Source organism: Cynoglossus semilaevis, chromosome 9, assembly GCF_000523025.1.
Source record: "Cynoglossus semilaevis isolate Cse_v1.0 chromosome 9, Cse_v1.0, whole genome shotgun sequence".
In the NCBI taxonomy this organism is placed as follows: Eukaryota; Metazoa; Chordata; class Actinopteri; order Pleuronectiformes; family Cynoglossidae; genus Cynoglossus; species Cynoglossus semilaevis.
Window position 1 is genome coordinate 17,715,139 of NC_024315.1, and position 12,920 is coordinate 17,728,058.

General features: G+C 42.8%; 2 protein-coding genes across 10 annotated transcripts in view; both read left to right on the plus strand.

The window, feature by feature from the left end:
• The window catches only part of ctnnd1 (catenin (cadherin-associated protein), delta 1), a 28,150-nt gene extending 20,767 nt beyond the window's left edge, over nt 1-7,383 (plus strand). For 2 of the 8 annotated variants that reach the window (XM_017035394.2, XM_025058902.1), the window contains exons 13-22: nt 276-293; nt 607-672; nt 759-886; nt 1,754-1,904; nt 2,315-2,510; nt 2,618-2,811; nt 2,935-2,982; nt 3,059-3,141; nt 4,723-4,777; nt 5,170-7,373. In XM_017035394.2, coding sequence (XP_016890883.1) covers nt 276-293; nt 607-672; nt 759-886; nt 1,754-1,904; nt 2,315-2,510; nt 2,618-2,811; nt 2,935-2,982; nt 3,059-3,141; nt 4,723-4,777; nt 5,170-5,228 — 998 coding nt within the window. In that variant the 3' untranslated portion in view covers nt 5,229-7,373. Of the gene's footprint in view, nt 1-275; nt 294-606; nt 673-758; nt 887-1,753; nt 1,905-2,314; nt 2,511-2,617; nt 2,812-2,934; nt 2,983-3,058; nt 3,142-4,722; nt 4,818-5,169 lie in introns of all 8 variants that reach the window. The other 6 variants (XM_017035390.2, XM_017035391.2, XM_025058900.1 and 3 more) reach the window with 5 other exon arrangements.
• Nucleotides 7,384-7,473: 90 nt separating this feature from the next.
• On the plus strand, nt 7,474-12,745 carry LOC103384227 (uncharacterized). 2 transcript variants are annotated; one of them, XM_008317658.3, is made up of 7 exons: nt 7,474-7,611; nt 8,185-8,300; nt 8,492-9,288; nt 9,495-9,560; nt 9,763-10,351; nt 10,541-11,896; nt 12,111-12,745. In XM_008317658.3, the coding sequence occupies exons 2-7, from the start codon at nt 8,198-8,200 to the stop codon at nt 12,389-12,391; spliced, it is 3,192 nt and encodes a 1,063-aa protein (XP_008315880.1). In that variant the 5' UTR covers nt 7,474-7,611; nt 8,185-8,197; the 3' UTR covers nt 12,392-12,745. The 2 variants fall into 2 exon arrangements, with proteins under 2 accessions (XP_008315880.1, XP_024914664.1); XM_025058896.1 differs by having other exon boundaries at nt 10,541-11,966; nt 12,111-12,250.
• Nucleotides 12,746-12,920: the final 175 nt, after the last annotated feature.

Sequence of the window (12,920 nt, forward strand, 5' to 3'; positions counted from 1 at the left end):
TGTTTTGATTTGACATGTGACTGGGTGCACTGATGATCTACTGTATGTCAATATGAAACCGTATCAACTGTTCTGTGCTGTGCTGTAGTCTTCCTTCGTACCTGACATGTGGTGGAATCAGTGACACAGTCAGGTGTTGACAGTGTTTCCTCAGTTGCGGCTGCCTTCTCTTTTGTATAACTGCTCTCTCTTCCTCCTGTTCTGCCGCCTGTTCCCCGCTGATTTTTTTCTTCGTCTTCTCCATGTTCCTCCTCTTTTTCTGCGCTGGGCGACAGATGAGTGGTTTTCCAAAGGTAAGCTCTTTACCTCGGTATGACTGCACTTGGCTCACACTCCTCAGCTCTGCTCTCTGTGTTTTAGTAGTAGTAGAGTAGGTGCAGCTGAGCTAACACTGTAGAGAAGGCTTGTCGTGGTACTAACATGCACGTCCTTATCTCACCATTATAGAGTGGTAGCAAACTGCATCTTAAATTTGGCCAGTTTCTGTTTGACCTTTGACCACACGTTACATCTAACCAAACAGTAGCTGCAGTTCTTCAAAACAAATGTTTGAATGTTTAAATCATCTATGTGTTTTTTTAACCACTTGTCTGCTTCTGTCCCCAGGTAAAAAGGATGAGGACGCGGTTACAGATGTAATAGACATTCCAAAAAGGACCACGCCTGCTAAAGGTAACCATTCGACAGTGATACAACATCCTGGCCATCAGTACCGTGTCCACATATTGACATTTCTTTACTACTTGTTCTTTGTACAGGTTATGAGTTGTTGTACCAGCCGGAGGTGGTGCGTATCTACACCTCTCTGCTGAAGGAGTCCAAGAACCCTACAGTCCTGGAAGCTTCAGCCGGAGCTGTTCAGAACCTGTGCGCTGGCCGTTGGACTGTAAGAACCTCCCGCTCTCTTTCGTTTCCCAACTCTGTCTGTTCAAAAACTGTTGTTTCCAGACTGTTAAAAATAAAGCAACAAAGAATCAGAGGTTTAGCACCACAGCCCAGTTGTTTTTTAACTTGTTGTTGCAGTAGAAGCTTTATAGATGTTGAAAGAAGCCACTGATGTGGTCAGTTTCCTCTGACTGCAGTTGACAGACAGGTCAGTGTGTGAGAACAACAGAAGCAGAGAATCACTGCTGCTGTTGTGTCCTATATGTATACATATAGTAGTAAAAGAGCAGTGGGTAGTTGGTTTGAAAGTGAGCATCAAATAAACACTGCAGTTTGAATTGCGTGGTAGCAGCAACTGTTAGACATGGAGTTAGCAGAACCTCTTTCCTGGAGCTGCCTGTGATGTCACTGCAGTGTTCACGTCAATAAACCGCTCTGTTGACAGATTATGACCAACCAGACGTCTGTCGAGTTTAGATCAGAACAATGATAGTCTCCCTCTCTCTGTCTCTCTCTCTCTCTGACCTTTAGCTCTGTCTCTACAGCTATTGTCACTGGTAACAGTCTGTACCACCAGATTGATCTGGTCCATTGATGTATAATAATACCAAATGTTTTTCTCTTGTAACACACTATACATTTTGGAACAAACTTTCTAGTTTCTGTGTTACGTAATAAGTGTTGTTGTTGTTACATGTGATGGTTGTACAAACAACTAATTCTTGTGTGTGTTTAAGTCTAAAAGTACACAGTCTAGTCTAGCAACATTGCACCAGTGTGTGATTGATGGAATGCAGCTGAGACCTGATTAAGAAGCTACTCATGACTGTTAGTTTGTTAAATGACGTTGTCTGTGTGTGTTCTTCAGTATGGACGATACATACGTGCCCTGCTGCGCCAGGAGAAAGGTCTCCCCATGATGACTGAGCTGCTGGCTCATGGTAACGACCGCGTGGTCCGGGCTATGTCTGGAGCGCTGCGCAACCTGGCCATCGATGCACGTAACAGAGATCTCCTAGGTGAGGGTTAGGGTGTTCATCTCAACCTCATCAGTGATGAAGTGATCACTGGCTCTCTGACAGGTTTAGGTTCTGAATGATATGTTCACATGCACATCTGTGACAAATCTGCCTGTGTGTTCTGTGTGTTCTGGGGGTCGTGTTTTAAAAAGTGTGTGTACCATTTAACCACCAAGTCACGACTATTTAAGAAAAAAAAAAGAGCCGAGTATCAAACATTGATATTTTATTACTGTGTACGTTCTGTGTTTGCTCTGAACTATAATGGACTAGGATTATGTTGTTGGACTAACTTACTGACAGGGATTTATTAAATAAAGTTCATCAAAACTCTATAAACATGTTTTGAGCAGCTCCACGATGAGGGCAGTTTGTGACTTTGTCTTGTTTTCTGTGTCTTCCGTTGTCAGGTAAACACGCTGTGCCTCACCTGGTGGCCAACTTACCTGGTGGTGGTCAGAGTCAGCCAGTGCGGGCCCTGTCAGAAGACACGGTGGTGTCAGTACTGAGCACTCTTCATGAAGTGCTGGGCTCCAGTCTGGACGCAGCCAAGTCCCTCACAGCCTCACAGGGCATCGAAAGACTGGTGCTGATCAACAAGGAAGGGTAAGGATGGTTCCAACAAAGTCGCTGGGAAGGTTAATATCCCTACTCATGATGTTCATTAATCCACATCTTAGCAGTTAATCAAAAAGATCCCTCTTGTTCCTCAGTAACCGCTCGGACCGGGAGGTCCGCGGCGCTGGTGTGGTGCTGCAGACCGTCTGGGGCTACAAGGAGCTGAGGCGCACTTTGGAGAAGGACGGTTGGAAGAAGACGGACTTCATGGTTAACCTGAACCCTCCCACCAACAACACCAGGTCCAACGGAGGATATGAGGACAGCACTCTGCCGCTCATAGACAAAGGTCAGCAGGTCAAATGAAGAAGGTGTCACTATGACAGTTTGAAGCATCTGTGTAACTTGAACTGTAACTTTCTGAAAACACACACATTTGTTGAATTCCTAACATTCTTTCTCTGATGCTCAGGTGGCAAATCAGAGCGGGAGATGATTCCAATGAATGACTTAGGACCAGGTAAACCTGTCACCTCACAGACACAGACAGGGATTAAAGACACACACACACACACTGTCAAACTCTTGTTTTCTAGATGCCTACTCCACACTAGACCAGAGTGGACGAAGGAACACGCTGGACAACACACTCGAACCTGCTGACAAAGATGCAGTACAGGTAAGTACACACACACACACACACACACACATACACACACACACACACACCCTCTCATCCTCATGAACCTACATGACTGCAACTTATAGGTAGTAGAAGTGACTCACTTCCTGACAGAAAAAGACTCCACGTAATCCTGTCAGTGTGTTTAACATGGCATCATCAGAAAGAATGATGACAGGAGTCCAGAAAATGATGATGATGTCATTTCCTGTTCATCATTTTTCCCATTAATGAGGAAGTTCAGGCAGAGACCAGGAGGTGAATGAGATGACAAAATAAAGTTTTCCAGCCTGTTGTTTTGTGTAACTTTTTCCCCCATGTTGGTGTTTTTCCGACATGGCCCTTTATTATTTTAATTTAAAGTCAAATTCCTGGCAGCAGAATAAACTTTATCCTTTCGGACAATAAATCACACTTTTTCGTAGTTGTCTTGTTCTGCCACTTCCTGTTGTAATTTTAACTTGATGAAGAAACTCCAGATAAAGAAAAACACATCTGATGTTGGAACTGGGACACACTTTAATGAAACACATTTCTTCTTACAACAACATCAATTGTTCAGTGAAAAGTGACCCTAGGTCGTCGCACAGCTTTTTCTTCTACAGTGAATTAGGTTGTGATGTTTCTGTGATCTTAGAAAAAGTGGGTTTCACAATAAAAAGGTTCTGGTTATTCTTCTAAATATATGTTCTGTCTGACAAATGTCCTGGTTTCCAGTCCTGTGGTGTGAAAGGACAGTGTCTCACACAGACGGCATGTTGCTGCATGTCTCATTAACAGCACTGTGGTGTGTGTGTGTTTTTGATAACTTTTCTAACAGTGAACTAACTGCTCTCGCACTTCTGTCTTTTTCTGTCTGACGTTTCTTTTCCTCTTCCTGTCCTTCTGATCCTTCATTCCAACTTTTTAACTTTTTATTTTATAAACCTCTCTCTCTGTTCCTCCCATGTTACGCTTTGTCCTTTCCTTTCTGTCTTTCTGATGATGTTGCTCTCTGTCATACACACACACACACACACACACACACACCTCTTCCTCTCTCTCTCTCTCTCTGTACAACCCACCCACTGCTTGCACCCTTTCCCCCTCCATCACCATCTCTGTTGTCTCTTCATCACACACTTCTGCCTCTTCCCCATATTCTCTCTCCCTCCCTCACTCTATCTCTCTCATTCTTTTCTGTTTTGCATTTTCACTTATACATTTATCTTTTTAATCTCACACACCCCTCTCTCTCCTAATAATTCCACCCCTCTGTTTTTCTTTTATCTCTTTCTCTCTGTCACCTTGATTCTGTTTGTACTGGTCCTTTAAAACTCACACATTCTTCCCCCCTCTCTTCTGTCTCTGTTCCTCTACCTCTCATTGTCTTTTTTTACTTCACCCATTTTAATCTCACACACTGCTCTCTCGCCCCTGTTTTACTTTCTCTCTTCCTGCACCGTTCCCTTTATTCATTACACAACTTCTTGTTTCCCTTCTCTCTGCATTTGTCTCCCTGCATCTATGGATACCCTCCATACCATACCATCTCTCTCTCTCTCTCTCTCTCTCTCTCTCTCTCTCTCTCACTTTCAGGGAGGGAAGTACGGTGAGAGGCAGACCTCTTTGCCTCTAGTGGATTCTTACGATGGTTAGGCCACTCCCACTGTCACACTGCATGTCAGAGCATGGTATGTGTGTGTGTTCCTCCCCGGCTGCTCCTCACTGTATGGCCTCCTGTCTACTATACTGTGTTGTGTGCTAGTTGTGTACAAAGTCCAGGTCTAACCTCGATCACTGTTGTCAGTGTCAGTTTCTGTCGTACTCGTTTACGGATGCTTTTACTCCCCCTTCTGGTAAAAACGTTGTTTCTTGTAAGATGTTTTTTTTTCTTCTTATCTCTCTCTGTTTTGTGTTGTATTTTGTCTCCGTGCTAACGTTGTTGCCTGCGGCCACTCGGTGTTTCACGTCTGTCTTCAACTTGTTTGTTGTTTTGCCGGTGCCCATGTTCACAGACGTAAATGAGTTCTTCTTCTCTTGCAGAAAAACTGATTGTGTGCATTACCAGACGACAGCCTCCTCCCACCTACTGCCCTTGTTAAAGTGACACTTGGGGGGGCATCAGTACACTAGACAGGATGAACTTCATCCTTTCACACTCAACTCTCCTGTCCCTCCTGCTCCTCCTCCTCGCTCCTTCTCTGATCCTGTATTTCTCTGTGACATTCCTCCACTGACACTCACACACTAATTCAACCACATGGAAAACCTGGGCTGGATCTGGACATCAGGATGTGATACTATGACCACTTTATTCCCTAACCATTCATTTTGACACTGTGGTAAAAAACAATACATCTCTACAACTACAACAACTGTAGGACTTTTCTGGGTGATCTGCTGAAGAAGAGGCAGAAACATCATCTGAGGACTTTTTAATTCATTGCTATAGACAAATGAGACTACGATCAGAAACTGACACTATGGTGAATTTTTACATAAATGCTAATACTCTGCTTTTTCTCTCTCTTCCTTTCTCTCTCGCTGTGTCTCTGGCTTCTACAAAGACACTATCTTTAAAAGTAATTCAGATCTGTCTTAACCTTCTGCTTCTGTGTTGGTTGTGGTTGCTGCTCTTTTTGTTCTGCTCTGCTTAGTATCACAGTGATGCACATGTGCCAAAAGACACTGCTAACGCTGCGACTGCCAATACTCGATGAAAGACCTACAAACACGAACACATCTTTTTTCCTAACAGCAGCTCAACTGAAACTTGTCTTGGGTTTTCATCCTGTATTTGACTGTGATCTGTAGATATAACTGAGAACTGAGTAGCAGAAAATTAATTCTCCCCCTGTGGAAAATAACAGTTCACTCTGTGCTCTCTCTCTCTTCCTCTCTCTCTTTTGCTTTCTTCCTTTCTTTAAGGTCTTAGTCTCGTTCTCTTTTTTCATATTTTGGGGGCAGTTTCATTGTGTTCCCAGTTCCCGCCTTCTTCCACTCCAAAATCTGTAAACCTTTAATACAAACAAGAAGCAGTGGGCTAAATGGAGTGCCTCACTCTGATTGGTTGTTCAGTGATCCTAGTCACCAGTCATTCTCAGCAGGATTTGTCTAAAATATAATACCGTCTATAGAACTCAGTGGTTTTCTATTAAGCAAAATAGTGGGGGACCGTGAACTTGTAAACAGAGGTGAATTGTGGCAGCAGAAATATTTTCTATGTGATAAAAAGCTTCTTTAACAATCCAGTGTTTTACCAAACTTCACATTTGGCCTGACTTACAGGGTGTGTTCACACTTGTCATGTTTGCTTTAGTAAAAGACAAACCTGGGAGAAACTCCCCCATCAGTCCTCCTCCTCGATGGTATCCACTGAACATGCACCAATTAAAAAAAAAATGGATCCAGTTATCTTCTAAAAATACTGTTAGCCGTGAATGTAGTAGTAGCAGACACTATCTGACCAAAAGGTCGGTGTAACAATCTTTAGTTTACCATTAAAAATGCAGCTCCACAGGTTTGAACACCCCCAGAGACCTGCAGGAGAGTGTGGGACACCATGCAGTGTTGTCACACATTCTCAGTGTAGAGAACATTATTATTAAAACAAGCACTGGGCAGGGTAGGTTAGCGCCCTTCTCTCCTCCTCCCCTCGCTCCAGAATCCCATTTTCTTTTTTATTTAAACATTTTCATTTCATACAAAGTTAAAACAGAGAAAAAACGTTTCTCAAAAGTTGCCTTCAAGAGTGGGCTGACGAGAGTGGAGGAGTGAAGGTGGTAGGAAACATATGCCAGGAGGCATAGACCAGAATTTGATATTAAAAATGATTTAAAAAAAGATAATAAATAAATAAATGAAAGCACATTAAAACTATATATACAAGAAAATATTTGTTAATTTTAATGATTTGTTTTTATATATTTTCTTCTTTTTGTGATATTCTAATTTGGGTCTAATTGTTTTGGGGACTCTGGGTGAACACGTATGCAATCAGTTTATTTTGTGTTTTAGATTAAAAACATTCAGTATATGTGTTAAATACATGCAAAACGAGTTGGTTTAGAAAAAAAAAAATCCACCTCCGCCAGGAGTCATCTGATACTGGAACATTAATGGAGAAAAAACTGTCTGATTCTGGACTAAACACCTTAATCTTTTTGCCTTGGCTCTTAAAAAGTTGCACATTCTCATTTATGATTAAAATTACATAACTAGCAATACTGTTTTTAATAAAAAGAAAATAATTTCTCAGAATCTTGTCCAGTTTTCTTTTGCTTGATGTCCTGATGACTTCCAGTTCCATGACACTAACCGCCGCTAGATGTCACTATCAGTTATGGTCTCGTAATTTCACCTTTCAGGAGGAAAACACGTGGGAACAGGTTACGGTTGATTTCTGTGATGTTTATTGTTGTGATAAACACTTCTATATCTTTGTGATATTTATCAGCCCTACGCCCTGTGAACACAAACATACTGGTAAGTTTTACTTCATTTAATTTTTTAAAATGTATCAGTGGAACTTATGGGTTTCGACCTAATTAGCACAGTTTTAGCCTTAGCGTTTGAGATAAGGCAAATAAAATAGTTTAGATGAGTTCTGTTATGTACCCAATAAAAACCTGCACGATTGTTTATTGTATGACGATGTTTTAAAATCAAACGTTCCCCTGTGTTTGCTTTATTTTAGCCTGTTAGCTGCTTGTTTGCCAGCTGCTAGTAAGCGTCTAAATTAGGGGGAAAATTACTCGAACTCGCAAATATGGATTTTTCCAGCTAACAGTTATCTGGAAAAATTACTTTTTGAAATGTTTTAATTTTAATCGTGTGAATTAACTTATGGCATAATAAATTCTTTTTTTTTTTTTAATCTGTAAATTGATATTTTCATTTAGTCTGACTTATCAGAAGGAAAAACGTTTGGTAATGTAAATGTTGATATGCATGCACTCACTTTTCACTTAATTTGTTAAAATACTACGGACTTGTCTGATTTGTCAAGTGTCTTTAACTCTGTGAGTTATCTTCCACTTCTCTCCTGCCCTCTTTCAGCCCCCTTGTGGCCATGCAGAGGTACTGGTGGCCGGGTTTTGAGAAGCACCTTCTGGTTGAGCTGCAGAGGCAACAAAACAACGTCCAGTTCTGTGACACTCTGTTACAAACCGAAGGTGAGGCTGAAATACAAATTTTGACCCAGTCCTTTAGTCATAATGGTCCTACCCTTGTTACACTCACTTACAAGAACTTAAGCAGTACTGTTTTGACTGATTGGTGGTTGTGGTACACAAGGAGAACGGCAACCTAGTGATTTAGTGACCAATGAAGGCTTCTTGATATTTGAATGTTGTTTCTGTGACAGGTATCTCCATACCCACCCACAGCTGTGTCCTGGCAGCTCTCAGCCCCTATCTGTCTGAGAAGCTGTCAGCCTCCCCGTCTCCTCCTCCTGGCCAGAAGTATCATCTCAGGCTCCACGCTGTGAAGGCGAAGCCCCTGTTGAAACTGGTCGCTCTGTTGTATTCTGGAGCCATGTGTGTTAGAGGCAGCATCGAGCAAGAGGATGTTCTGGCCTTAGCCCGACGTTTTGGGATTACAGGACTGGAGGAAGGACAAAGAGATGGACCAATAAGGGAAGGGGACTGTTCTTTATTACGACTGAATGAATTTCACTCAGAAGACAGACGGACAGTACAAGTTCAGACTGAGCCACGTCTGGACCACAGATCAGATCTTTCAGCTGGGCTACAGTCTCAACCCTTAACAAGTGATGAAATGATCTCCTCAAACTGGAGCTGTGTCCACCCCAACACACACACCACAACAGCAGAAACTCCAACACACACAACTGAAACAAATCCCACCTCAGGTCAGGGGTCACTGGGTCACCCAACCATCAGTGTTTCCCTCAGCAGCACCATGGGCAGTTCAAGTGACCAGAAAGACAACTTCTGTCATCTTCCTTCTGTCATCAACTGTTCATGTGATTTGGACGAAGATGGAACAGAAGTGGAGATTGGAGGAAGAAATCTAGAGACGTCGGGAGACAGAGGTCAACAAACACAGGAAGATCTAAGTTGGGGAGAGGAAACAGACATGTCTGATGTTGGTGTTAGGATGAACCTCAAACGATCACAGACCATTGAGTCTGCAGTCAAGGTGAGAAGTTTTAGACACATTTGGACACTGAGCTGTCATGATGATGTCATGATTATCTGTGGCCCACAGCTCTAAACAAAAAACGAGCAACCGTATAGAACAAGGAGACAGAGACAGGAAGTCAAATAGATGTGGGTGACAGGTGTGTAGAAACGTCTTCTCTTCAGCTTTGCACTTTCACCTTTTTGTCTTTTCTTCTCCTAAAGGTGAAGCTGAGACGGACGATGAAGACCAAACATGAATCCTGGGAGGTGGTGCAAACACGAGACACAGTTGAGTCCACCTTCAGTTCTTTCAGTTACGTAAAGCCGACATAAGAACCTGCAGTTCTGCTTTCACTACATGTCGGTTTAAGTTGAGTCAATACAGAGAGATGAATGCCTTCCTTTTTTTTATTTTCATAAAAACAACACAAGATGTAAATACTATGTTGGAGTGAGTTTTTCTCCAGCTGGTCTCCTCTTCTGTCTGTAGGATGGACTCAACCCGGGTGGTCTAAACACTGACCTCACTGAGGTCAAATCCTCTTCCTCAACTGACCCATCAATGGTGCTGCAATACCCGTATCCTAAGTCTTTGCAAGAATCTCACCCCCAGACTCCCTCTGTTGATGTCTTACTCTCGGACCTCAACCCCCCAGACTCTTCCGGTGTCCAGTCCTTGACCCCCATAGCCCACACCAGCCCAGAACAGATTATGGACTCTCAGTGTTCTGGTTCTAGTCAGTGTTCTACCAACAATTTCCCCACATCCTCTGACTCCCAGGAGACCTCCAGGGCCCCCCTCACACCAGACCAGAGCACAGCCAGGGAGGCCTCACCCCTGCTCCAAAGTCAGGACTGTGTGGAGGAGTCGGATGAGCAGGAGAAGCTGCTGGAGGACATCATGATGAGCCTCCACTTCCTGCCTGACTTGGAAGAAAACCCCTCAATTCATTATCATGGTCAACCAAGCATTTGCCAAGACCTGGGACCCAGTCAAACACTGGGACCTGTTGGTGCAGGAAGTGAACACTTTACCCAGGAATCAGGAACAGGAACTTACAACACATTCACAGAAACAGGTATAAAGAAGCTGTTTTTACAGTAGATGAGATGTCAGTCACATTAAGATAAAAAACCTGACACAAACATCTTCCTGCTGTGATTAATTCACATTAGACCTTGGATTATTCACATGAGAAGTTTTACTGTAAATCCAACAGGTTTTCATGTCAACTCTTTAAGTTTAAGATTGTTCTATTTGTTTACAGGTGTCCAGTCTGGTTCTACAGAAGAAAACCTGCCTCCCTGTCCAGGACTTTCATCTGTTCTATCAGAAGCCACGATGATGCAGCAGCAGCATGATCATCATACTCTGCAGCAGCAGCAGGATCAGTCCTCCGTAAAATCCTTGTGGAAAATAAATGGGTTGAGTCGACAGGTTACGTCTTCAGACAAATCAAACCTATTTTTATGTCCAGATAAACCAACACCCAGACCTGTCCTTCCCTCAACTTTCCCTTCAGCTGTACAGGAAACATGTTACCCAGAATTCCCAGGGTTCTCAGGTTCTCTTCAGCACAACATTGAATTCTTGCCTTTAATGAATGGGAAGCAGACAGAGTCTCTTCATAATCTGTCTTTACTCTGTATGGCTGACATGAGGCTCCCCCCATGTCTCTCTCCTGTACCTCTGTGTACCACGTTCAGAAATCCACCCACTCTGCTGAAACACGACTGGCTGAGAGAAAAACCTGCGTCAGGGCAGTTTCCTTGGACGATGGTCACAACGACCCCAACATCTGCTCATCCAGAGGAAAGACCTGAATCAAAGAAGACTAAAAGACATCAGGTTCAGAATGTAGCAGTGGCACCTAAAAGAAGGAAGGCTAATGCCAAGACTCATCCACCAGATGGCGGCACTAGTGTGAAAGCATGTGATTTGTCACAAAACGAACAAATCTTGGTCAAAGGTGAAGTCAGTTTGTCCAACAACAATGTGCCGAAAAGAACCAGAAAAACTGCCAACTGTACACAGAAGACCAGACGTTCTGTGGTGACTGTGGAGCAGCGTCGGATCAGAACCAGGAATTATTTGAAAATAACTCAAAAACCAAGTGACACCTCAAACAAAGATGTACCTGTGGTTGCAGTGGCCTCAGAAAAATATGTCCCTACTGAGAGAAGTGACAAGTCTGATATTTGTGCCGAGGTAAACACCCCAGAGGTCAGAAAACACAGGAACACACATCGCTCCCGGACTTCCATACTGAAGGAGTTTAAAAAATTCATAAAAATGCAACACTCAAAAACAAGGAATTCAAAGGAAAAACAGAAATCGAACCACACAAAAAGACATGCCGACACCGAAGAGACGATGAGAACAGACGTGACTTTTAACGGATCACCTGTGAGGCTGCAGCCGGGTCATGAAGATGCTGCCGAGACTGAGAAGAGGAGAAAAGGCTCCAGTACAGCACTGGATGAAAATCACAATCGGACTTTGGACCAGTCAGACATCAAGAAGAGAAGATCACGACAGGAGGACAGAGATGGTTGTCATGGTGACGACCCTTCAGTAACGACCAGGATGAAAACGGCGATGGAGCTGCAACCAAATGATCACAGTAAAGATTTGGCTTTTCATTATCCTTAATGACTTGGTATCAGATCTCTTTTCTTCCACAGAATCAACAGGTAAACCCTGAACTGTTGTCTTCTTTATGTAAACTCTGGGTGTAAAACAAGTTAATTATTTTTTTTGAATAGTAAGTCGTTAAAAATAATTCTTGTATTAATGTACTTCACCTAATTAATTCATAGATTTATACTTTGTACCAGACACCATCAGTGACACAGTACAGAAGGGTCAGGACGACGACAGACCGCAGCCTGCTGGGGTCAGAAGGTCTCCGAGCAGTGTGGAGGAGGAGATGGTGGTGGTGGAGGAGATGGTGTTGATAGAGGAGAACAAGGAGGAGGAGGAAGTGGATGTACTGACTTTTTCTCCAGTCAGAGTGCAGAGCAGAGAGGAACAACTTCTCAGCAGTGACATTGTTCCAGATGAAGAGGAAGACGTGGATGTGGACGAGGTTGATGTGACTGGAGACGACACAGACTGATGGCTACGACTGCGGTACTCTTATGTTCTCCGTGTTTTGTTCTATTAGTTAACAAAGGTTGCTTTCTATGATCACACAGTCTTCTCACTTCATGAGTTCAACAGACCAATTTAAAAATCTTCTGAATGTTTTGTTCATCAGTTTGTCACATAGATGGAGTGTGTAATGCACTTAAAACGGTAAGACTAAAAATGGTTAACATCATTGAAGAGGTAAAAAAAAAAAACCCATTGCATTTCTATGTTGGATTTTTAATTAAAAATATACAAAATTTGTTTGTTTAAAAAACACTTTCATCCAAGTTTTTCTTCACTCTCCTCTAATGTGGGATTCAGCCCAGTAGTGCCCCTCAGGCTGGACTAAATAGTCTTTTATTGTCAAAGTTTATTGAACTTTTAATTAAAGAAGTATGTAGGTTCAATTATGACCAGGAAAAGGCAGTAAGAATCGCAGTAAATGAAGCCGACTGCCAATTAAAAGGAATGTGTGGTCCATGGTTTGGCCAATAGGGTATTTGATTGTACCTTTG